Source organism: Ylistrum balloti, unplaced genomic scaffold (genome assembly GCF_031769215.1).
Source record: "Ylistrum balloti isolate Yb309-2 unplaced genomic scaffold, AGI_CSIRO_Ybal_v1 Utg370878, whole genome shotgun sequence".
Classification (NCBI taxonomy): Eukaryota; Metazoa; Mollusca; class Bivalvia; order Pectinida; family Pectinidae; genus Ylistrum; species Ylistrum balloti.
Window position 1 is genome coordinate 285,609 of NW_026782501.1, and position 27,977 is coordinate 313,585.

At 39.4% G+C, this 27,977-nt stretch overlaps 1 protein-coding gene across 1 annotated transcript; it reads left to right on the forward strand.

The window, feature by feature from the left end:
• Positions 1–27,815, forward strand: LOC132559229 (POU domain, class 2, transcription factor 3-like). Its single transcript, XM_060223848.1, has 8 exons — positions 1–118; positions 16,299–16,396; positions 20,147–20,290; positions 20,529–20,873; positions 23,009–23,290; positions 24,049–24,243; positions 24,574–24,643; positions 26,660–27,815. The coding sequence occupies exons 2-8, from the start codon at positions 16,307–16,309 to the stop codon at positions 27,388–27,390; spliced, it is 1,857 nt and encodes a 618-aa protein (XP_060079831.1). The 5' UTR covers positions 1–118; positions 16,299–16,306; the 3' UTR covers positions 27,391–27,815.
• Positions 27,816–27,977: the final 162 nt, after the last annotated feature.

Here is a 27,977-nt window from a genome sequence, read left to right on the forward strand (position 1 = left end):
ACTAGCTTTGGTTTGTTTACTGTGCTGTATATTGCAAGACAAGTGGCTTACATTTTACAACGGTGTGTCGCTCAGACTCCTGTCATATCTCAGACTGCAACTGTTGAAAAAGATAATTGTGAGTATTCCGTAATTGTTTTAAAAACCTGTATTATATACTTGTAGACTTCTTGCGCGTGACCTTACGAAAAATAATCGCAAGATATTATTATTCAAAATGGCGGCGAGTATTTCTCCTAATGAAAGAGGGTGTATAATTACCATTTTTACATATTCATAATTTCAGTTTTAGCATAATGTATTCCGTTTTATATTTATTACAAATTTTACCTTATGACATGACGCTTAGATATTGTGTGAGTTTGAAGCGTATAACTTAACCTGGGCCTTGAGAGACAAAATCATTATTTTCAGTGGTAAACGTACGGAAGTACAGTTTAGAAAAATGAAGTCTTCATGCAAATATCAGGGTCATTGTTTTTAATGCTGTGTGAGCATCATGTATAATTGAATGCCAACACGTGTTCAATATTTACGAACTCCGTTAGATACTACCATAATAACAAGCTGAAACGACATGTGTTTTCTTGAGCCACGGCACCTGGTCACCGATATGTCGTCTTAATATTGACCACTTTTTGAGGCGGGCGACAGCCATTAGCAAAGCCTATGCCAAAAAAAGTGTGAGACATCACTGTAGACACGGTTTGGATCGTGACACGTTCAGAACGAGGAAACAGGTTCAAAAGTAGACCTGTAGTAGGCTGTTGATCTTATGTGAGGTGTCTAATGTAAAATTCTGGTCTTATGGCAAGGCCTATGTGGAAAGATCAATCTTAAGAACACTTGCATTATGCAAATTTCTTGAATTAATGATCAGTCTATAGGGCACACGGAGAAATATGACCTGGCGCAGCAAAGTAGTGCATATTGTATTATGAATAATAATAGAGTTTGAATTAAAAAAAAAGATAAAATTTCATTTTACAAGAATTATGAAACCAGATTACAAGCATGGTTTAACAATTTTATTACATATTTTGTAATGTTTTACATGGATGGCAGTTAATATGGGACAAAAAAGGGAAGATAATTGAATGGAGCAGACTACTGAACTAAAATGACCAAGCAGGCAACCGCATTCCTTTACACATCTGAAACACGGAAATTTAATGCTTGAATGTTAAATAGCAAGCTGCGATATTATTGTTAGGTTCGGAAGTAGAAATAGTCTTATTTTAGAAAAGTACTATAAATTGAGACAAAGATTATTTTCAGTTTATGGATACTGTTATATACAATGTTTTCATGGTTACAATCATGTCACATTTTAATGTACATAGGATTATATTTATAGTACATTAGAAAAATAGTGTAGATTCCTTACTATCTTGTACACTGGGTACGTCGGTGCTTGTACACTCTACGCTGGTCATTTGTCTGATGGAGGTGACCGTGTAGTCATCAAAACGTCACACTATAATCTTCTACTGGTTGTGTTATAAGATGAAGGTGACCGTGTAGTCATCAAAACATCACACTCTAATTTTCTACTGGTTGTGTTATAAGAACTATAAGGTGACCGTGTAGTCATCGAAACGTCACACTCTAATCTTCTACTAGTTGTGTTATAAGATGAGGTGACCATGTAGTCATTGTACGTCACACTCTTATCTTCTACTGGTTGTGTTATAAGATGAAGGTGACCATGTAGTCATTAAAACATCACACTCTAATCTTCTACTGGTTGTGTTATAAGATGAAGGTGACCATGTAGTCATTAAAACGTCACACTCAAATCTTCTACTGGTTGTGTTATAAGATGAAGGTGACCATGTAGTCATTGTACGTCACACTCAAATCTTCTACTGGTTGTGTTATAAGATGAAGGTGACCATGTAGTCATTGTACGTCACACTCTTATCTTCTACTGGTTGTGTTATAAGATGAAGGTGACCATGTAGTCATTGTACGTCACACTCTTATCTTCTACTGGTTGTGTTATAAGATGAAGGTGACCATGTAGTCATTAAAACGTCACACTCAAATCTTCTACTGGTTGTGTTATAAGATGAAGGTGACCATGTAGTCATTATACGTCACACTCAAATCTTCTACTGGTTGTGTTATAAGATGAGGTGACCATGTAGTCATTGAAACGTCACACTCAAATCTTCTACTGGTTGTGTTATAAGATGAGGTGACCATGTAGTCATTGAAACGTCACACTCAAATCTTCTAGTGGTTGTGTTATAAGATGAAGGTGACCATGTAGTCATTAAAACGTCACACTCAAATCTTCTAGTGGTTGTGTTATAAGATGAGGTGACCATGTAGTCATTGTACGTCACACTCTTATCTTCTAGTGGTTGTGTTATAAGATGAGGTGACCATGTAGTCATTGAAACGTCACACTCAAATCTTCTACTGGTTGTGTTATAAGATGAAGGTGACCATGTAGTCATTGAAACGTCACACTCAAATCTTCTACTGGTTGTGTTATAAGATGAAGGTGACCATGTAGTCATTGTACGTCACACTCTTATCTTCTACTGGTTGTGTACTAAGATGAAGGTGACCATGTAGTCATTAAAACGTCACACTCAAATCTTCTACTGGTTGTGTTATAAGATGAAGGTGACCATGTAGTCATTATACGTCACACTCAAATCTTCTACTGGTTGTGTTATAAGATGAAGGTGACCATGTAGTCATTGTACGTCACACTCTTATCTTCTACTGGTTGTGTTATAAGATGAAGGTGACCATGTAGTCATTGTACGTCACACTCTTATCTTCTACTGGTTGTGTTATAAGATGAAGGTGACCATGTAGTCATTGTACGTCACACTCTTATCTTCTACTGGTTGTGTTATAAGATGAAGGTGACCATGTAGTCATTGTACGTCACACTCTTATCTTCTACTGGTTGTGTTATAAGATGAAGGTGACCATGTAGTCATTGAAACGTCACACTCAAATCTTCTACTGGTTGTGTTATAAGATGAAGGTGACCATGTAGTCATTGTACGTCACACTCAAATCTTCTACTGGTTGTGTTATAAGATGAAGGTGACCATGTAGTCATTGTACGTCACACTCAAATCTTCTACTGGTTGTGTTATAAGATGAAGGTGACCATGTAGTCATTGAAACGTCACACTCAAATCTTCTAGTGGTTGTGTTATAAGATGAAGGTGACCATGTAGTCATTAAAACGTCACACTCAAATCTTCTACTGGTTGTGTTATAAGATGAGGTGACCATGTAGTCATTATACGTCACACTCAGATCTTCTAGTGGTTGTGTTATAAGATGAAGGTGACCATGTAGTCATTGAAACGTCACACTCTAATCTTCTACTGGTTGTGTTATAAGATGAAGGTGACCATGTAGTCATTATACGTCACACTCAAATCTTCTACTGGTTGTGTTATAAGATGAAGGTGACCATGTAGTCATTGTACGTCACACTCTTATCTTCTACTGGTTGTGTTATAAGATGAAGGTGACCATGTAGTCATTGTACGTCACACTCTTATCTTCTACTGGTTGTGTTATAAGATGAAGGTGACCATGTAGTCATTGAAACGTCACACTCAAATCTTCTACTGGTTGTGTTATAAGATGAAGGTGACCATGTAGTCATTGAAACGTCACACTCTTATCTTCTACTGGTTGTGTTATAAGATGAAGGTGACCATGTAGTCATTGTACGTCACACTCTTATCTTCTACTGGTTGTGTTATAAGATGAAGGTGACCATGTAGTCATTGAAACGTCACACTCAAATCTTCTACTGGTTGTGTTATAAGATGAAGGTGACCATGTAGTCATTGAAACGTCACACTCAAATCTTCTAGTGGTTGTGTTATAAGATGAAGGTGACCATGTAGTCATTGTACGTCACACTCAAATCTTCTAGTGGTTGTGTTATAAGATGAAGGTGACCATGTAGTCATTGAAACGTCACACTCAAATCTTCTAGTGGTTGTGCTATCAGAACTTATTTTCCATTGAGAATATACTTGTCAAAACATACTATGCAGTTTTATTCTCTGTTCATTTCTTTAGCTTGACTGGTTTATTCTAAGACTAGTAAACCCGAGGAGTCTGAATCATAGCAGAGACATGAAAATGAATGAAGACTGTTACACTGGTTTGCTAAACGGAATAATACTTTGTGAAGATCCTACAAGCATTTTCTGTCACTTCTGGAAATTTGAAGACAAGCTCTTTCTTGGAGGAGGAGGAGGAGGAGAAGGGTGTATAATAGGTACAACTGTCCACTTGGTTAGAGAGGTCAGCTCTTCAATCATTGGAGTGTAAGACTAGAAAGCCAGTGGTCCTTGGCTCACATCCTAAATAATCTTTGTGTTCCTGTAGTGACCAGGTGGGTACATATACTGATTAAGAACTATCATTGCAACTCCTGGAAACCAGAGGAAAAGTTCAGATGAAAATTTGCTTGTAACATATCTAAAGTCTGACTAAAATTCAAGCTGAAGTAAACCAGTGATCCTAATTTCACATCCTAGGAGAGGCATTGAAATATAGAGTATAACATAGTAGAACAGTCTGTAAGGTCCCTTGTACAGCCACTGACCTTAGTCCAGGGCTGACTGTGCTGTTCCTTGTACAGCCACTGACCTTAGTCCAGGACTGTCTGTGAGGTCCCTTGTACAGCCACTGACCTAAGTCCAGGACTGTCTGTGAGGTCCCTTGTACAGCCACTGACCTTAGTCCAGGACTGTCTGTGAGGTCCCTTGTACAGCCAGTGACTTCAGTCCAGGGATGTCTCTGAGGTCCCTTGTACAGCCACTGACCTTAGTCCAGGGCTGACTGTGCTGTTCCTTGTACAGCCACTGACCTTAGTCCAGGACTGTCTGTGAGGTCCCTTGTACAGCCACTGACCTAAGTCCAGGACTGTCTGTGAGGTCCCTTGTACAGCCAGTGACCTTAGTCCAGGACTGTCTGTGAGGTCCCTTGTACAGCCAGTGACTTCAGTCCAGGGATGTCTCTGAGGTCCCTTGTACAGCCAGCGACCTTAGTCCAGGGCTGTCTGTGCTGTCCCTTGTACAGCCAGTGACCTTAGTCCAGGGCTGACTGTATGGTCCCTTGTATAACCAGTGACCTTAGTCCACGGCTGTCTGTGCTGTCCATTGTACAGCCAGTAACCTTAGTCCAGGGCTGACTGTATGGTCCCTTGTATAGCCAGTGACCTTAGTCCAGGGCTGTCTGTGCTGTCCCTTGTACAGCCAGTGACCTTAGCCCAGAACTGTCTGTGCTGTCCCTTGTACAGCCAGTGACCTTAGTCCAGGGCTGTCTGTGCTGTTCCTTGTACAGCCAGTGACCTTAGTCCAGGGCTGTCTGTGCTGTCCCTTGTACAGCCAGTGACCTTAGCCCAGGACTGTCTGTGCTGTCCCTTGTACAGCCAGTGACCTTAGTCCAGGGCTGTCTGTGCTGTTCCTTGTACAGCCAGTGACCTTAGTCCAGGGCTGACTGTATGGTCCCTTGTATAACCAGTGACCTTAGTCCAGGGCTGTCTGTGCTGTCCCTTGTACAGCCAGTGACCTTAGTCCAGGGCTGACTGTATGGTCCCTTGTATAGCCAGTGACCTTAGTCCAGGATGTCTGTGCTGTCCCTTGTACAGCCAGTGACCTTAGCCCAGGACTGTCTGTGCTGTCCCTTGTACAGCCAGTGACCTTAGTCCAGGGCTGTCTGTGCTGTCCCTTGTACAGCCAGTGACCTTAGCCCAGGACTGTCTGTGCTGTCCCTTGTACAGCCAGTGACCTTAGTCCAGGGCTGTCTGTGCTGTCCCTTGTACAGCCAGTGACCTTAGTCCAGGACTGTCTGTGAGGTCCCTTGTACAGCCAGTGACCTTAGTCCAGGGCTGTCTGTGCTGTTCCTTGTACAGCCAGTGACCTTAGTCCAGGGCTGTCTGTGCTGTCCCTTGTACAGCCAGTGACCTTAGCCCAGGACTGTCTGTGCTGTCCCTTGTACAGCCAGTGACCTTAGTCCAGGGCTGTCTGTGCTGTTCCTTGTACAGCCAGTGACCTTAGTCCAGGGCTGACTGTATGGTCCCTTGTATAACCAGTGACCTTAGTCCAGGGCTGTCTGTGCTGTCCCTTGTACAGCCAGTGACCTTAGTCCAGGGCTGACTGTATGGTCCCTTGTATAGCCAGTGACCTTAGTCCAGGATGTCTGTGCTGTCCCTTGTACAGCCAGTGACCTTAGCCCAGGACTGTCTGTGCTGTCCCTTGTACAGCCAGTGACCTTAGTCCAGGGCTGTCTGTGCTGTTCCTTGTACAGCCAGTGACCTTAGCCCAGGACTGTCTGTACTGTCCCTTGTACAGCCAGTGACCTTAGTCCAGGGCTGTCTGTGCTGTCCCTTGTTTTGCCAGTGACCTTAGTACAGGACTGTTTGTGAGGTCCCTTGTACAGCCAGTGACCTTAGTCCAGGGCTGTCTGTGAGGTCCCTTGTACAGCCAGTGACCTTAATCCAGGGCTGTCTGTGAGGTCCCTTGTACAGCCAGTGACCTTAGTCCAGGGCTGACTGTATGGTCCCTTGTATAACCAGTGACCTTAGTCCAGGGCTGTCTGTGCTGTCCCTTGTACAGCCAGTGACTTTAGTCCAGGGCTGACTGTATGGTCCCTTGTATAGCCAGTGACCTTAGTCCAGGGCTGTCTGTGCTGTCCCGTGTACAGCCAGTGACCTTAGCCCAGGACTGTCTGTGCTGTCCCTTGTACAGCCAGTGACCTTAGTCCAGGGCTGTCTGTGCTGTCCCTTGTACAGCCAGTGACCTTAGTTCAGGACTGTCTGTGCTGTCCCTTGTATAGCCAGTGACCTTAGTACAGGACTGTTTGTGAGGTCCCTTGTACAGCGAGTGACCTTAGTCCAGGGTTGTCTGTGAGGTCTCTTGTACAGTCAGTGACCTTAGTCCAGGGCTGTCTGTGAGGTCCCTTGTACAGCCAGTGACCTTAGTCCAGGGCTGACTGTATGTTCCCTTGTACAGCCAGTGACCTTAGTCCAGGGCTGACTGTATGTTCCCTTGCACAGCCAGTGACCTTAGTCCAGAACTGTCTATGAGGTCCCTTGTACAGCCACTGACCTTAGTCCAGGACTGTCTGTGAGGTCCCTTGTACAGCCACTGACCGTAGTCCAGGACTGTCTGTGAGGTCCCTTGTACAGCTACTGACCTTAGTCCAGGACTGTCTGTGAGGTCCCTTGTACAGCCAGTGACTTCAGTCCAGGGATGTCTCTGAGGTCCCTTGTACAGCCAGTGACCTTAGTCCAGGGCTGTCTGTGCTGTCCCTTGTACAGCCAGTGACCTTAGTCCAGGGCTGACTGTATGGTCCCTTGTATAACCAGTGACCTTAGTCCAGGGCTGTCTGTGCTGTCCCTTGTACAGCCAGTGACCTTAGTCCAGGGCTGACTGTATGGTCCCTTGTACAGCCAGTGACCTTAGTCCAGGGCTGACTGTATGGTCCCTTGTATAACCAGTGACCTTAGTCCAGGGCTTACTGTATGGTCCCTTGTATAACCAGTGACCTTAGTCCAGGGCTGTCTGTGCTGTCCCTTGTACAGCCAGTGACCTTAGTCCAGGGCTGTCTGTGCTGTCCCTTGTATAGCCAGTGACCTTAGTCCAGGGCTGACTGTATGGTCCCTTGTATAACCAGTGACCTTAGTCCAGGGCTGTCTGTGCTGTCCCTTGTACAGCCAGTGACCTTAGTCCAGGGCTGACTGTATGGTCCCTTGTATAGCCAGTGACCTTAGTCCAGGGCTGTCTGTGCTGTCCCTTGTACAGCCAGTGACCTTAGCCCAGGACTGTCTGTGCTGTCCCTTGTACAGCCAGTGACCTTAGTCCAGGGCTGACTGTATGTTCCCTTGTACAGCCAGTGACCTTAGTCCAAGGCTGTCTGTGCTGTCCCTTGTACAGCCAGTGACCTTAGTCCAGGGCTGACTGTATGTTCCCTTGTACAGCCAGTGACCTTAGTCCAGGGCTGTCTGTGCTGTTCCTTGTACAGCCAGTGACCTTAGTCCAGGGTTGTCTGTGCTGTTCCTTGTATAACCAGTGACCTTTGTCCAGGGTTGTCTGTGCTGTCCCTTGTTCAGCCAGTGACCTTAGTCCAGGGTTGTCTGTGCTGTCCCTTGTATAGCCAGTGACCTTAGCACAGGACTGTCTTGTGAGGTCCCTTGTTCAGCCAGTGACCTTAATCCAGGGCTTTCTGTGAGGTCCCTTGTATAGCCAGTGACCTTAGTCCAGGGCTGTCTGTGCTGTCCCTTGTACAGCCAGTGACCTTAGTCCAGGGCTGACTGTATGTTCCCTTGTATAGCCAGTGACCTTAGTCCAGGGCTGTCTGTGCTGTTCCTTGTACAGCCAGTGACCTTAGTCCAGGGCTGTCTGTGCTGTTCCTTGTATAACCAGTGACCTTTGTCCAGGGTTTTCTGTGCTGTCCCTTGTTCAGCCAGTGACCTTAGTCCAGGGCTGTCTGTGCTGTCCCTTGTATAGCCAGTGACCTTAGCACAGGACTGTCTTGTTAGGTCCCTTGTACAGCCAGTGACCTTAGTCCAGGGCTTTCTGTGAGGTCCCTTGTACAGCCAGTGACCTTAGTCCAGGGCTGTCTGTGAGGTCCCTTGTACAGCCAGTGACCTTAGTCCAGGGCTGTCTGTGCTGTCCCTTGTACAGCCAGTGACCTTAGTTCTAAGCTACATATTTGTATTCCATGACAATTCAACAGAAAATTAATCATAAATATTCATGAAGTTATTTGCCTCCAAATATTGTGGAGAAATCCTATTCAGCATGCTTTCTGCTTGAGGAGTTCCTCTGTTACAGCTCGGTGGCATGAATATTAATGAAGTGAGATCTATGTGTCATTTTGTTGGAGGGTCTAGACGAGAACCCATCAAATGCATTTGCTGGTTACTTTGGCTTGATGATCAAAGTCTAGAGGAGGTCCTTTCAGATGGATTTACATGTTTTGGTGAATGGAGAGCCTAGCCATGGTTCCATAACATGGATATGCTGGTGTTGTTATATGGCTAGAGAAAGCCATGTTAGATAAATTAACTAGTGTTTTTAAGACTTGAGGGTCTAGAAGAGGATCATGAGATGGAAAACAGGTAGTTAAAAGGGAGATGTATTGATGTAATTTTTCTTCATTTTTGTGGAGCTTTTATTTTCTTCTTGTTTTGGGGCAATTTTTCTCTCCCTGTTAGCTTCCTAACCTATCTCCTCAATCTTTATTCCCTATCAATTTCCTGTCCTGACTCTTCAATTTTCCCTCCCTGTCAACTTCCTGTCCTGATCCCTCAATTTTCCCTCCCTGTCAACTTCCAGTCCTGACTACTCAATTTTCCCTCCTGTCAACTTCCTGTCTTGACCCCTTTAATTCTCCCTCCCTGTCAACTTCCAGTTCTGACTACTCAATTCTCCCTTCCTGTCAACTTCCTGTCCTGGCCCCTCAATTTTCCTTCCCTGTCAATTTCCTGCCCTGACCCCTCAATTTTCCCTTCCTGTCAACTTCCAATCCTGACTACTCAATTTTCCCGCCCTGTCAACTTCCTGTCCTGACCCCTTTAATTCTCCCTCCCTGTCAACTTCCAGTTCTGACTATTCAATTCTCCCTTCCTGTCAACTTCCTGTCCTGGCCCCTCAATTTTCCTTCCCTGTCAACTTCCTGCCCTGACCCCTCAATTTTCCCTTCCTGTCAACTTCCTGTCCTGACCCCTTTAATTCTCCCTCCCTGTCAACTTTCAGTTCTAACTACTCAATTCTCCCTTCCTGTCAACTTCCTGTCCTGACCCCTCAATTTTCCCTCCCTGTCAACTTCCAATCCTGATTACTCAATTTTCCTTCCCTGTCAACTTTCTGTCCTGACCCCTCAATTTTCCCTCCCCGTCAACTTCCTGCCCTGACCCCTCAATTTTCCCTCCTGTCAACTTCCTGTCCTGACCCCTTTAACTTTCCCTCCCTGTCAACTTCCTGTTCTAACCCCACAATTTTCCCTCCCTGTCAACTTCCTGTCCTAACCCCTCAATTTTCCCTCCCTGTCAACTTCCTGTCCTGAACCCTCAATTTTCCCTCCCTGTCAACTTCCAGTCCTGACTACTCAATTTTCTCTCCCTGTCAACTTCCAGTCCTGACCCCTCAATTTTCCCTCCCTGCAACTTCCTGCCCTGATCCCTCAATTTTCCCTCCCTGTCAACTTCCTGTCCTAACCCCAAATTTTCCCTCCCTGTCAACTTCCTGTCCTAACCCCACAATTTTCCCTCCCTGTCAACTTCCAGTCCTGACCTGTCAAGTCTCACATATTTTCTCGGTCAACTTCCTGTTCTGTGTCCTCATTTTTCCCTCACTCTCACCCTCTGCTCCTCCTGCCTTCCCTCGTATCATTCCCTTGCTTCTGCCTTTCTTTCTATTTCTTGCCACTAAAGTTTTACAATATTTCATCATCATAAGGATTACCACTCCCTCCAACAGGATCTTGAATACAGACTTCATAAATATTTATAAATCTATTTTATTCTATAAAAGTACAAAGTAGGTTCATTCCAGCACAAATAATCGTATGTATGCGTGTCGAAATTCAGATTTATTCAATTTGCATAAATAAAAAGTGATGTGGCACTCAAGGGGAATACTGAGTATAATGTATAATAGTCTGGTCCTTCCTGATCAACAATCTACAATACATCATACATCATACTATATAAGTTTCATTACCTTTTTGTTATGCAGAGTTAGTTAATTAAGATTTGACTGTTGTTTAATAAAAGAAAGTTACAAATTAAAAACTCCCGTGCGAACCCCTTTCTCAGGCCTATAGGGAATAATTTTTATCACACAGGAAATCTTGTCACTTTGAATTAACTGAAAAATATTCAACAGTTTCCATGTTTTTATCAGTATGATCAGTTTTAAAGATTAAAATAAAAATAAAAATTTCTGTCTTTGTTTTATCTGTTTTCACTAACATTCAGTAGTTTTGAAATTGTATTTCATTATATGTTTACCAAACTAATCATATTTGCAATGATGAAAAGTTTAATGTGAATTAAATATATCTTGATTTTTTTTTCAGTAAATAGTATACATGTACTTTTATAGCAAGACTATGTTTGTAGTATATGAATGGAGATGGCATGTACTTCAGTCCTGTTGGAAAATTTTTTAACAAAATTCTCGGTTTTCTTGTCATTATTCATAGTGAATCCCACTATACAAATGAACAAAGTTGAGAAACATATTAACATTAGGCACATACATCCTGACAAAGGGCCTCATTTAAATATTTATTGCCCCTCGCATACAAAATTAGCCCCTGGCATTCTGTGGGTTTATCACTATAGTGTACAGTCAACCATGAGATTGTGACACTTTCTTAAAAGTACACTTGCATATTAAGAAAGGAGGTCAGCCTTCACACAATAGTACAGCTGAACTTTGACAAGAGACCTCATTTGCATAACGTGGATGGTTTATACATATTTATATAGAAAGAGTAAATATACAGTCAGTTTTATCTGTATATTCTGGACGGCAACATGAGAAGAAAACTTTGTGGTAATATGTTTTATTTTTTACTATGATGGTATCTGATATGATTGAAGTTTTTAACTACTAACTTTATTTTCAGATTTGTTACATTTTCTGTGTGAAAGTTTTACATCAGTTTTTATAAATCTTAACTTTTGACAAATCTTATGAATCCTTCTTGATTCATTAATACAAAGGTGTATTTAAATGAAATACCTCATAATTATTGTCTTTTGGAGGATATTTGGGATCAAAAGAAATTATTATTTGATGTATGACATTTAATTCCACATGAAGTATTATCACATCATCTAACACATGTCTTATTTACAAATTGTAAAAGATGTTGATGCTGAAAATTATTAATATGTAAAATTATTAAATATTGGTATGGACAAAGATTTTACCATTATAGCTCTGGACCAATTGATATAATCACAGATGTTACCTAAATACGAGCTCAAATATACAGCTTGGCCAGAGAGATTTTTTTAGCTTGATCATTTGAGTGTCAGACTAGTAAACCAGAGGTCTTAGGTTTGAATCCTAGCAGAGTCACTGAAGTACTCTAAATCACCAATGATTTGTGTGTGTGTAATTTATTTTCGCTTTGATTTTCGAAGAGAGTCAATCACATGTTTAAATCTTTTAGATTTTCTATACAGAAATAATGACATCCATGCTGATGATTTGGTTATCAATATTAGTGTCCATGTATCTAATAAGTCAGTAATCATGGCCTTTATATGCCGATGTGATCTGTAGGGTTAATTTTACATCCAAGATTTGGAGGAAAATATTTCTAGATTTTGGACATCATGTGACTTTTTATCAATGATAATTATACAACACAGAAAACATCACAAACACTTTTAAAACTCTAGACATGATTAGCATTAAAATTTAAAAAAAAAACTTGATCACACCTGTTAAAGTCCCCTAGACTGACTGTAAGCTTGTCGATATCAGTAAGAAATAGGAATTTGAGTTTTCTCATTTTCAATCGCATTAAAAACAAAATGTATAAACGACGGTAGTTATAGATTCTAGTTGATGTAAGAACAAAAAACCTAAGATATAAATTACTTACATTTCTGTTTGTATACTGTTGTATATATTTTCAATGTATTATATATTAGTTGGTATGTCGGTATATCTATATATGTAATACATAGAATATTGGTTTGATATAATTCTGTTGGTATATATATAAAAAACCCTAAAGTAACATATAGGTTAGTTATAACAATAAAATAAATCTGATGGTGGAGTTGTCAGAGATCCTGCTTGCCTTGGCCATTGGAGTATTTTGCAGATATTTATTCTGACAATATTTTGATGCTCAATTTTGAAACGATAATTAAGAATTTGTTACAATTAATCTGTCTAACGAAGATTCAGGAAATGATTGGTTGGGATGATTTCTCATTAACTGAGGTCAAGGTCATCTGCAACATACTTATTGTGGAAAAAGTGTTGAATGATATTGGTTAACAAAATATAGCTAGGTTAGTTATGATAATCTATAATATATAAATATTTAGATACACAAGCTTGAATAATGATTTCAGCAGTATAAATATTTAGATACACAAGCTGGAATAATGATTTCAGCAGTATAAATATTTAGATACACAAGCTGGAATAATGATTTCAGCAGTATAAATATTTAGATACACAAGCTGGAATAATGATTTTATCAGTATAAATATTTAGATACACAAGCTGGAATAATGATTTTATCAGTATAAATATTTAGATACACAAGCTGGAATAATGATTTCAGCAGTATAAATATTTAGATACACAAGCTGGAATAATGATTTCAGCAGTATAAATATTTAGATACACAAGCTGGAATAATGATTTCATCAGTATAAATATTTAGATACACAAGCTGGAATAATGATTTCATCAGTATAAATATTTAGATACACAAGCTGGAATAATGATTTCAGCAGTATAAATATTTAGATACACAAGCTGGAATAATGATTTTATCAGTATAAATATTTAGATACACAAGCTGGAATAATGATTTTGTCAGTGTAAATATTTAGATACACAAGCTGGAATAATGATTTTGTTAGTATATAACATATTTAACATAGAGGTAAGTTATTATTCTATAAATAAATATCAGTTTATATCTAAATTACATATTTTGGGAAAAGTTCCATAAAAATGATTTTATGTATAAATTTATGGAGAATCTCAAGCTGGAATAAGTCAATTCAAATTAAAAATTTAAAAGAACCTTCAATTTATTTGCAGCTTGAAAAGGTTAAAGATATTTTAATAATTTCAAATTAAAATGCTAGTTTTATATTTAAATGCATTGAACCAATACATAATTTCATGAATATTATGTAGGAGGATTACTGGTTGTGACATAATGGATAAAAGATAATTAACATAATTTCACTCCAGAAATGACACAAATTAGACAACAGCCTTCCAACTGTCCTGTTAATATAATACATGTATGTACTGCTTGGCTAAATCACAGACTGATAATTGTGGGCCCTCCTGATGTTGTACTGCTTGGCTAAATCACAGACTTCAAATTAAAAATTGTAAAAGGGCCCTCAATTTATGTTGTACTGCTTGAAAAAATTAAAGATATTTTAATAATTTCAAATTAAAATGCTAGTTTTATATTTAAATGCATTGAACCAATACATAATTTCATGAATATTATGTGGAGGCCCTCCTGATGTTGTACTAATGGATAAAAATTTAACATAATTTCACTCCAGAAATGACACTTGGCTAACAGCCTTCCAACTGTCCTGTTAATATAATCCTGATGTTGTACTGCTTGGCTAAATCACAGACTGCTAATTGTGGGCCCTCCTGATGTTGTACTGCTGGGCTAAATCACAGACTTATAATTGTGGGCCCTCCTGATGTTGTACTGCTTGGGTAAATTTCAGACTGCTAATTGTGGGCCCTCCTGATGTTGTACTGCTTGGCTAAATTACAGACTGCTAATTGTGGGCCCTCCTGATGTTGTACTGCTTGACTAAATCACAGACTGCTAATTGTGGGCCCTCCTGATGTAGTACTGCTTGGCTAAATTACAGACCGCTAATTGTGGGCCCTCCTGATGTTGTACTGCTGGGCTAAATTACAGACTGCTAATTGTGGACCCTCCTGATGTAGTACTGCTTGGCTAAATTACACACCACTAATTGTGGGCCCTCCTGATGTTGTACTGCTTGGCTAAATCACAGACTGCTAATTGTGGGCCCTCCTGATGTTGTACTGCTTGGCTAAATCACAGACTGCTAATTGTGGGCCCTCCTGATGTTGTACTGCTTGGCTAAATCACAGACTGCTAATTGTGGGCCCTCCTGATGTTGTACTGCTTGGCTAAATTACAGACTGCTAATTGTGGGCCCTCCTGATGTTGTACTGCTTGACTTAATTACAGACTGCTAATTGTGGGCCCTCCTGATGTTGTACTGCTGGGCTAAATCACAGACTGCTAATTGTGGGACCTCCTGATGTTGTACTGCTGGGCTAAATCACAGACCGCTAATTGTGGGCCCTCCTGTTGTTGTACTGCTTGGCTAAATTTCAGACCACTAATTGTGGGCCCTCCTGATGTTGTACTGCTTGGCTAAATTACAGACTGCTAATTGTGGGCCCTCCTGATGTTGTACTGCTTGGCTAAATTACAGACTGCTAATTGTGGGCCCTCCTGTTGACTAAATTGACTAAATGATAGGCTGCTTGTTGTACCTCTTGTTGCCCTGATATATATTCAGGAAAGTGAGGCTTTTTCCAATTGAGTATGCTGGTGCGGTAGTTTAGAGGCTTCTTATTATAAGCTTGCCAATGGGAAGGGGCAGCTACATAATTTTGCTTTGTGTCTGTCCTTTTCTTCTGTCCTTCTATCCATGCATTTTTTTTTTATATAAAATGAGAACACAATTTGATATGGCTATATGTATTTTGAGAAACATTTGTTTTCAGAGCATACAGTTGGCATCAGATTTTGTTCATACTTTTGTTGAAAAGTACCATTTAACATATAGTATGGGTATTTCTGTTTTTGGCCTCAAAATTTTGGTTGGCATGGTTTTACTATAAATAGCCATTATTCCTGGGTCATTCAACATATTTTGTTATTCGACTAGGGTCAAATGGTATAAGTATATATAGCCAATTGGAACTTACAGTAGGATACATTAGGTGTTACAGAAACAGTCACTAAACACAATCCTGACCTCTGATTGGTAGATATTTTCTGATTTTGAGAAAATATGGTAATAGGGATATAAGGAGATGCCAAATATAACTGTTTATGTTTTATTGCCATGACAACCATGCTAAGGCAAATGATGGCCTCTGATTTGTTGAAATTTAAGTTTGCCCAATTTTGACCCGGTTTGGTAAATCGGGGCATTAGGGGAAGCCAAACATCACTGTCTAGGATTTATTGTCATGACAACAATGCTGAGACTAACTGTGGCCTCTTATTGGTTGAAATTTAGATACAATGTCAGAATTTTACCCAGTTTTGTATGTAGAGGTATTAGGGAATGCCAAAATCAATTTTCAACTATTTTAACTTTTTCATGGAGTTTTGACCAAATTTGGTGTATACAGATCTTTGCATCTTCAGGGGTCAAATCTGTATTCTAGGGGTCACATAAGAGAGACTTCTTCTAAGTGAGTACTGGATCCGTATTTTAGGGGTGAGGATGAATGGAGAGACTTGAATTGAGTACTGGTTCTGTATTTTAGGGGTCAGGATGAATGGAGAGACTACTTCCGGTGAGCTCTCGGTAGTCAACAACAGTGCCCCCAATGTAGATGAAGGTGATCCAAAGCCACTAAATTTGGTAAGTTTAAGTATTTGGTAAGTGAATTTCCCAAATTCACCATATTTTTAAGTTACTTTCTTATAGTGCTAAAGAACTTGAGACAACTTCTTCTTAATCCTTAAGACTTTAAGATAACTTCCTCTAACCCACAAGACTTTCAGATAACTTCCTTTAACCTTCAAGACTTGAAATGACTTCCTTCAACCCAAAGGGCTTTAAGATATCTTCCCTCAAACCCTCAACACTTGAGATAACTTCCTCTTACCCACAAGGCTTTAAGATAACTTCCCTCAAACCCTTTAGACTTTAGATAACTTCCTCTAATCCACAAGGCTTTAAGATAACTTCCCTCAAACCCTTTAGACTTTAGATAACTTCCTCTAACCCACAAGACTTTGAGATAACTTCCTCTAACCCACAATGCTTTGAAATAACTTCCCTCAAGCCCTCAAGACTTTAAGAAAACTTCCTCTAACCCTCAAGACTTTAAGATAACTTCCTCTAACCCACAAGGCTTTAAGATAACTTCCTCTAACCCACAAGGCTTTAAGATAACTTCCTCTAACCCACAAGGCTTTAAGATAACTTCCTCTAACCCACAAGGCTTTAAGATAACTTCCTCTAACCCACAAGGCTTTAAGATAACTTCCTCTAACCCACAGGGCTTTAAGATAACTTCCTTTAACCCACAGGGCTTTAAGATAACTTCCTCTAACCCACAGGGCTTTAAGATAACTTCCTCTAACCCACAAGGCTTTAAGATAACTTCCTCTAACCCACAGGGCTTTAAGATAACTTCCTCTAACCCACAGGGCTTTAAGATAACTTCCTCTAACCCACAGGGCTTTAAGATAACTTCCTCTAACCCACAGGGCTTTAAGATAACTTCCTCTAACCCACAAGGCTTTAAGATAACTTCCTCTAACCCACAGGGCTTTAAGATAACTTCCTCTAACCCACAGGGCTTTAAGATAACTTCCTCTAACCCACAGGGCTTTAAGATAACTTCCTTTAACCCACAGGGCTTTAAGATAACTTCCTTTAACCCACAAGGCTTTAAGATAACTTCCTCTAACCCACAAGGCTTTAAGATAACTTCCTCTAACCCACAGGGCTTTAAGATAACTTCCTTTAACCCACAAGGCTTTAAGATAACTTTCCGAGTACCTACAAGGCTTTAAGATAACTTTCCGAGTACCTACAAGACTTTAACATGACATGGCCTCATGAATCCAAAAAGATTTACAGCCGGCAGTGAAATTTTCCTTTAAATATGAACTAATTATATAGGAGATTTTGGCCAATGATCCTGAAGAAACAACATTTGATATTTGAACTGATTCACAGAAAAGCTTGGCCAATGATCCTGAGGAAACAGCACTTTATATTTGAACTGATTCACAGAAAAGCTTGGCCAATGATCCTGAGGAAACAACATTTGATATTTGAACTGATTCACAGAAAAGCTTGGCCAATGATCCTGAGGAAACAACATTTGATATTTGAACTGATTCACAGAAAAGCTTGGCCAATGATCCTGAGGAAACAGCACTTTATATTTGAACTGATTCACAGAAAAGCTTGGCCAATGATCCTGAGGAAACAACATTTGATATTTGAACTGATTCACAGAAAAGCTTAGCCAATGATCCTGAGGAAACAACATTTGATATTTGAACTGATTCACAGAAAAGCTTAGCCAATGATCCTGAGGAAACAGCACTTAATATTTGAACTGATTCACAGAAAAGCTTGGCCAATGATCCTGAGGAAACAACATTTTATATTTAAACTGATTCACATAAAAGCTTGGCCAATGATCCTGAGGAAACAACATTTTATATTTAAACTGATTCACATAAAAGCTTGGCCAATGATCCTGAGGAAACAACATTTTATATTTGATCTGATTCACAGAAAAGCTTGGCCAAAGAGAAAAGGGTGCAAATGATGTCCCAGGTTTGACATAATGTGCCAAAAATCTTTACGAAAGTCATCAGCAGGTTTAGAAGTACTGTTAGCTTTGATTATTATAAACTCATATGTTGTATAATTGCTGAAGCATGAAATATAGATAAAAATGAATCCCTTAATGTTTCCTAAAAATAGACAGACGAACTTGTGATTTTTGTTTTCTCATTGATATTGAAGCCACATATGGCCACTGTCTCGATTTTCTTATTTTCATGAATATTCATTATATCTATTATCCTTTTGGCTGTATATGCTAATCAGTTGTGTGTGTTGCATATCATCCTACTTTAGATGTAAATCTGTTTTTGCTTTATGTAAATGTATTCAAATTCAATTCCATTAATGTCATCAGTATGAATATTGAAATTCTTTCAACAGACAAATTCAGAGATGAAACTTTAAATATAATAATGTGCAGCTGGGGACTACTTAATTCCTCTAATACATATTATTTCTACAATACAAGGTCGTTATTATGGAAATGAATATAAATTAGAAATGCACCAACTATACTGACAGCTTTTGATGTCTGGGTCATATTATCAGGGCTTTCCTTGCTGTTTGTGTAATCCATCCTAGCTATTGAATACATCATCAACATATTTATTTTCTACAAATACCAACCTGGAGAATACATCACATATCAAATCATGTATAGGAAACCATGTACACAATCAAGGGTGCTTTTACCATTAATAAAATGTTGATAACTTAAACATTATGCCTCCCTTTTCATAATGCTGTTTAGTGAGATAGATACCAGATATTACACAGTGTGCCTCCCTTATTCTGTACAGTGAGATAGATACCAGCTATTACAGTGTGCCTCCCTCATGCTGTTCAGTGATGTAGGTACTAGATATTACACAGTGTGTCTCCCTCATGCTGTACAATGAGGTAGATATCAGATATAACACATTGTGCCTCCATCATGCTGTTCAGTGAGGTAGATACCAGACATTACACAGTGTGCCTCCCTCATGCTGTTCAGTGAGGTAGATACCAGATATTACACATTGTGCCTCCAACATGCTGTTCAGTGAAATAAATACCAGATATTACTCAGTGTGCCTCCCTCATGCTGTTCAGTGAGGTAGATACCAGATATTACACAGTGTGCCTCCCTCATGCTGTTCAGTGAGGTAAATACCAGATATTACACAGTGTGCCTCCCTCATGCTGTTCAGTGAGGTAAATACCAGCTACCACATGGAGACCCTGCCTGTTGATGCTGCAGTATACATTACTCAGCAAACAAACAGTATCTTGTCTAGAGTCAGATCACTAAATATAATGCATAAGACAATTTATCCATATGAGCTATTGTTTACAGTGGTGTATAATTTTTTTTTATGAATATAGAAATGAATGTAGATTATATTGTATTGTTTAAATGTTTAAATTCAGAATTTTCCCATAAAAAGTCAACTTTTTGTTGATTATTATGAAAATATTGTCAGTGAAACTAATTTACATAAATGCTATGTAGTTACATAATATTTATCTGACAATTCATCCACCCCAATGTTATCCAGTAAAATTCTGAAGTATTTTCCTGTAAAAATCCCTATTTAAATATATTTGTATTTGATTAAGACAGTGTTAACGTCAGACCTGACTAAACCAGTAAATTGATAAATATATTTGTATTTGATTAAGACAGTGTTAACGTCAGACCTGACTAAACCAGTAAATTGATAAATATATTTGTATTTGATTAAGACAGTGTTAACGTCAGACCTGACTAAACCAGTAAATTGATAAAAATATCCAATGTAAAATGTTTGTTTCTAGGCAACAACAACTGCTGCCACAACAATTGCCCAGCAGCTCCAGTTACTACAGCAACTGCCACAGTTTGCCACAGCAGCAGCCCCTCAGTTGGCTACAGCACCTCAAGGTTTCTTTATTCAGAACCAGTTTGGGCAGCCAGCTATGGTATGTCATTTTCTAGGTTAAAAAAAGGATAGTGTACAGCTGGTGATTTTCATGGGTAAAAATTTAGGCAATTCTCATTTATACGAACAAACTTTGTTTTAATGAATTAAGATTTGACAATCTGGATGTAAAATAATACATACATGTTTCATTATGTCATGGATCACATTTCTGTCAGCAATACAAATGATAATTTAACCAGACCTTATAACCTTTTATCATGACATTGATGTGACAGATCCCTGTGTCCGCATCACTCCACCCGGGACTGCAGTTTGGTACCCAGGACTTACAACAACTTCAACAACTTCAGCAACAACTGCAGCAACAGCAGTTACAGCTACAGCAGATTCAGACCAGCCAGGCCCCTGTTGTTACACAGCCCCAGGCCACATCCATCGTCACCACCCCACAAATACAGGCCACATCCATAGCCACAACGCCACAAATACAGGCCACACCTATGCTCACTGCCAGTGTGGCTGGGGCCTTACAAGGGTTATCCGCAGGCACACAGCAAATTGTATTTGTTAATCCGGCACATTTGGCAGCAGGACTGCAGCCACTGGTCATTCAGAATCAGGTAAGTCACATGACAAACATCACATGATACTGCAGGTCACAGGGTCACATGATACTGCAGGTCACATGATACTGCAGGTCACAGGGTCACATGATACTGCAGGTCACATGATACTGCAGGTCACAATGTCACATGATACTGCAGGTCACATGATACTGCAGGTCATAGGGTCACATGATACTGCAGGTCACATGATACTGCAGGTCACAGGGTCAAATGATACTGCACATCACAGGATACTGAAGTAGCAGTGTTGATATAAGATAAATACAGAGGATCAAACTGGTGAATACCTTATAGCCTTTATCACTTTGTCATTAGAACTAGAAGTTCTCATAACACAACCAGTAGGAGATTTCAGTGTGACATTTTAATGACTACATGGTCACTCTTATCAGACGAAAATTTTGTTTGATTAAGTTTCTGATTTCCATCGGACTTTGCCATAAGAATTATTTTGTCATTATTCTCAATTCATGTGGGCGATAGCTCAAACTTCATTGATTGATGTAACAATGCGTGTAAATCTTAAATGTGTTGTTCAATGTGCCCTTCCTTTGGGGATTTATGTTATATGTGTTGTTCAATGCGCCCTTCCTTTGGGGGTTTATGTTATATGTGTTGTTCAATGCGCACTTCCTTTGGAGGTTTATGTTATATGTGTTGTTCAATGCGCCCTTCCTTTGGGGGTTTATGTTATATGTGTTGTTCAATGCGCACTTCCTTTGGAAGTTTATGTTATATGTGTTGTTCAATGTGCCCTTCCTTTGGAAGTTTATGTTATATGTGTTGTTCAATGTGCCCTTCCTTTGGGGGTTTATGTTATATGTGTTGTTCAATGTGCCCTTCCTTTGGGGGTTTATGTTATATGTGTTGTTTAATGCGCACTTCCTTTGGAGGTTTATGTTATATGTGTTGTTCAATGTGCCCTTCCTTTGGGGGTTTATGTTATATGTGTTGTTCAATGCGCACTTCCTTTGGAGGTTTATGTTATATGTGTTGTTCAATGTGCCCTTCCTTTGGGGGTTTATGTTATATGTGTTGTTCAATGCGCCCTTCCTTTGGAGGTTTATGTTATATGTGTTGTTCAATGTGCCCTTCCTTTGGGGGTTTATGTTATATGTGTTGTTCAATGCGCCCTTCCTTTGGGGGTTTATGTTATATGTGTTGTTCAATGCGCCCTTCCTTTGGGGGTTTATGTTATATGTGTTGTTCAATGCGCCCTTCCTTTGGGGGTTTATGTTATATGTGTTGTTCAATGTGCCCTTCCTTTGGGGGTTTATGTTATATGTGTTGTTCAATGCGCACTTCCTTTGGGGGTTTATGTTATATGTGTTGTTCAATGCGCACTTCCTTTGGGGGTTTATGTTATATGAGTTGTTCAATGTGCCCTTCCTTTGAGGGTTTGTGTTTCTAGAAAAGCTTGGAAAGAGATCAGTCTGTGCAGAGTTGTGACCTTGGATCAGAAAAGGACACAATCCTTGTTAGGGTAACTGTTCTTGTTTTTCAGTATGTTGTTTAGTAAGGCAACCACAGCTACTTCAAAGATACCTGCCTCGAAATAACACTGGCATTTTACCAGACAATAAACCAAACAAACAGTAAACAATATAATCTTTATTCATTTAATATATTTTGCAATAATTGTGAAACAAGCTTTAAGCTTATATAAATCATTCTTGTTGGTCAGGATTTAAGTGTGCGAAGGGTCTTTCTGTAGAAGGAGACCAGTGTACCTGGGGGGAAAATCACATGGTCTTTTTCACATCTGTTCCAGAAATTGAACCCTGGATGTGAAAGGCGAGTGCATCACCACTGCACCACCCGACCTCCAAGCAAACAAACATAAAACATATTGAGAGTTATGTCCCTATTTCAAACAGTACTATGTTGTAACTTAGGAATTATTTCATAATACAGTTGTTAGATAATGAAACAGGGATCCCCATGACAATCAAAACACAGCGAAAAGTCTGTGCTACAAAGCCAACTCATGTGTCTTTTTGTCAGAGTAAGATTGGTTAACATCAATTGTTTATATGTAATATCACTAGGCTTATCATAAAGAAGTAAAGTGAGATTAGGTTTGTGTAATTTCACTTTTGTTTATTTTCTGATATTTTCTTTCCCAACAGGGCATCCCTTTAATCCCTGGTTTGACTGCAACAACCCTTGCAACGCTTGCTCAGCAACAGCAGCAACAGACTCAGCCACAACCAACACAACAACAGCCACAACCACAACAGCAATCTGCACAACAACAACAACCACAGCAGCCTCAGCAACAGCAGACCCAGCAGCAGCAACCAGCCATCAGTCAGATTCAACCACAGGTCCAGCAGCAGCTGACCTCAGGGATACAACAACCAGTTCTCCAGACAGCAGAGGTTGGACAGTCGTTACAGCTTGTAAAACAGGTTAGCATCCCAACAATTGTTCAATAAGGAATTGTATTACATCAAGACATATTATATTGTGTCTGATTGTATTACACAAAGACATGTTATATTGTGTCTGATTGTATTACACAAAATATATGTTATATTGGATCTGATTGTATTACACAAAGACATGTTATATTGGGTCTGAATGTATTACATAAAGACATGTTACATTGGGTCTGAATGTATTACATAAAGACATGTTATATTGGATCTGATTGTATTACACAAAGACATGTTATATTGGGTCTGAATGTATTACATAAAGACATGTTATATTGGGTCTGAATGTATTACATAAAGACATGTTATATTGGGTCTGAATGTATTACTAAAGACATGTTATATTGGATCTGATTGTATTACACAAAGACATGTTATATTGGGTCTGAATGTATTACACAAAGACATGTTATATTGGGTCTGAATGTATTACACAAAGACATGTTATATTGGGTCTGAATGTATTACACAAAGACATGTTATATTGGGTCTGAATGTATTACACAAAGACATGTTATATTGGGTCTGAATGTATTACATAAAGACATGTTATATTGGGTCTGAATGTATTACATAAAGACATGTTATATTGGGTCTGAATGTATTACACAAAGACATGTTATATTGGGTCTGAATGTATTACATAAAGACATGTTATATTGGATCTGATTGTATTACATATGTATAAAAACTTCTTATGCTGTTAAATGAATTTTAACTTTTATTTTCAGATTAACACACAAGGCCAGTTCTTATCACCAACTTCACTTAAGACCCTGAAAAAACTGGACACATTGCCTAATAACACCGTCAATACAGCTCTCAGTAATCACATCAGTCCGACGGTCAGCCTCAGCATCAATGTCAAGTCTGACCCCTCAGTCTCACCGCCTCTCAGTCCTACATCTCCCCTCACACTTCAGCCGGTAATTCACATTCTTACTATATTCTGTAAGAATATGTCTTCTGTCCTTCCCTACAATTTTTGTACCAATTTTTTAGGCATATCCAGAGCACTTGATTGTCGAGTCCCAGTGACATCTCACAGTGAGAGATATAGAGAGTATTATATAAACATCTAACAAAACGCAGCTGTTCTCAACACAAGTATTTGGGTCTAAAAAATGTATTTTTTTAATTTTCCAGACTAACATTGTGTAAACCCTGATGAGATGGTAGTCTGTTTCAACTCTGTTATATGTCCTGACATCTTGGTTTAGGGATGCAGTTTTATTTTGAATTTTTTCTGTTGATAGGAAGAAAACATTGATCTTGAAGAATTAGAACAATTTGCCAAAACTTTTAAAAGAAGACGGATTGAGCTAGGTGAGTGTAAAATTGATGCTTTAATGTTTGACCAGTTCAGCCATATACTAGGTTCACACCAACACAAATACAAAGCCCTGCTATCAGACCGACACAAATACAAAGCACTGCTTACACACTGACACAAATACATAAAGGTGCTTACACACTGACACAAATACAAAGCCCTGCTTTCACACTGACACAAATACATAGTCCTGCTTTCACACCGACACAAATACAAAGCACTGCTTTCACACTGACACAAATACAAAGCACTGCTTTCACACTGACACAAATACAAAGCCCTGCTTTCACACTGACACAAATACAAAGCACTGCTTTCACACTGACACAAATACAAAGCACTGCTTTCACACTGACACAAATACATAGTCCTGCTTACATACTGACACAAATACATAAAGCTGCTTTCACACTGACACAAATACAAAGCACTGCTTGCACACTGACACAAATACAAAGCACTGCTTTCACACTGACACAAATACAAAGCCCTGCTTTCACACTGACACAAATACAAAGCACTGCTTTCACACTGACACAAATACAAAGCACTGCTTTCACACTGACACAAATACAAAGCACTGCTTTCAAACTGACACAAATACAAAGCACTGCTTTCACACTGACACAAATACAAAGCACTGCTTTCACACTGACACAAATACAAAGCACTGCTTTCACACTGACACAAATACAAAGCACTGCTTGCACACTGACACAAATACAAAGCACTGCTTTCACACTGACACAAATACAAAGCACTGCTTTCACACTGACACAAATACAAAGCACTGCTTACATACTGACACAAATACAAAGCACTGCTTTCACACTGACACAAATACAAAGCACTGCTTTCAAACTGACACAAATACAAAGCACTGCTTTCACACTGACACAAATACAAAGCACTGCTTTCACACTGACACAAATACAAAGCACTGCTTTCACACTGACACAAATACAAAGCCCTGCTTACATACTGACACAAATACAAAGCACTGCTTACACACTGACACAAATACATAGCACTGCTTTCACACTGACACAAATACAAAGCCCTGCTTTCACACTGACACAAATACATAGTCCTGCTTATATACTGACACAAATACAAAGCACTGCTTACACACTGACACAAATACATAGCACTGCTTTCACACTGACACAAATACAAAGCCCTAACACAAATACATTCAACCACTTTCAATATTGACACAAAAAATTAACAATGCATTTACATTGACACAAATATCATTTGATTCTGACAGGGTTGCCATTCTATTACTGTCTGGGTTACGGTTTTGATACTGACTGGGTTACTGTTTTGATACTGACAGGGTTACTGTTTTGATACTGACAGGGTTACGGTTTTGATACTGACAGGGTTACTGTTTTGATACTGACAGGGTTACGGTTTTGATACTGACTGGGTTACTGTTTTGATACTGACAGGGTTACTGTTTTGATACTGACAGGGTTACGGTTTTGATACTGACAGGGTTACTGTTTTGATACTGACAGGGTTACTGTTTACATACTTACAGGGTTACGGTTTACATACTGACAGGGTTACTGTTTAAATACTGACAGGGTTACTGTTTAAATACTGACAGGGTTACTGTTTACATACTGACAGGGTTACTGTTTACATACTGACAGGGTTACAGGAGGTGTTTGGGTATTGACCAGTAAATGAGTGTGGTGAGAAAACCATTCTACTGTTAAACTGTTTTTTTGTGAGGGGTTTATTTTCATTGATTTCTTGAGTGTTAAAATAAGTATAAATAGATTATTAAGTCATGTTGATCAACAAATTTATATATTCAAGTTGTTAAAATAAGTTTAAATAGATTTATTGAGCTATATTGATCAACAAATTCAAGTAATTTGTTTTTTAAAGATCACTACATCTGAGTTTCAGTATATTTAAAATACAGATTTGTATCAGAGGTCCTTTAAAGATCTAATTACACTGTGGTTTGTTTACTGTACCCTGATCTCTTGTAGGGTTCACTCAGGGTGATGTCGGCCTAGCGATGGGTAAGCTATATGGTAATGACTTCAGTCAGACAACGATCTCCAGGTTTGAAGCATTAAACCTGAGTTTTAAGAACATGTGTAAACTGAAACCACTCCTACAAACCTGGTTGAAGGATGCAGACTCCATGTCAGCCAATGCTGCTCCATGTCCTGGAAGTCCGGGAGGGGTCATCACACCAGAATCGGTGTCAAGGCGGCGTAAGAAACGTACTAGTATAGAAACAACGATTCGTGTTGCTCTAGAAAAAAGTTTTCTTAATACCCCAAAACCTTCGTCAGAGGAGATCAGTATGCTAGCAAATGGACTAAACATGGAGAAGGAGGTGGTGAGAGTTTGGTTCTGTAATCGACGACAAAAGGAGAAACGTATAAACCCTCCTTCATCCTATGTATCCTCCACCAACTCTGTACAGCTGGTAAAGGGCTTATCTGTGTCTCCTACAGCTGTGTCAACCAATCTCGGCACTGCCACCTTACCTAATATTGTCACGCCCTCAAATAACGTGTCCCAAGTATCAACTGTATCTGGTAACATTCCCGTGAGCATTTCTCTCGGCAACCAAAACCTCATCATGACAAAGTTAATACAAGCCAATACTACAAATCAGATGGTGATTCCATCAAGTTTGACTTCTGTGGAACAGTCTTCCATAAATATTTCAAGTTCTGGTGTGGTTTCCATGGATACCTGCACTTGACCAGTGGTGGAGTAACTGTATGCTGGAGAATTTATCACAGACTACAAGAAATTTCATTTTTGGTGTGGTTACCATGGATACCTGCACTTGACCAGCTGTAGAGTAATTGTATGCTGGAGAATTTATCACAGATTACAAGAAATTTCAAGTTCTGGTGTGGTTACCATGGATACCTGCACTTGACCAGCTGTAGAGTAACTGTATGCTGGAGAATTTATCACAGACTACAAGAAATTTTATTTCTGGTGTGGTTACCATGGATACCTGCACCTGACCTGTTATAGAACAGTTGTGGGTTTGAAAGACTACAAAACATTTAAGTTCTCCTTTGAGACTATTAAGTAATATTATGCATTCCTATTTCAAGCCTGTCACTAAGGGTAACTGGTACATGTTGTGATTACTGAACATGTCTATTGCAGCACAACGCCTGAATCATATCATTTACCATGTTATATTTTTCAATAAATGATTGAATCTCTGATTACTTCTTTGAGAAATTGTTTTTTTATTTTCATTGTTATTTTTTCAAGAATAAAACTTGCTATCTGGTAGAAAGATGTTTCCAGCTCAAAGCCCAATAAAGG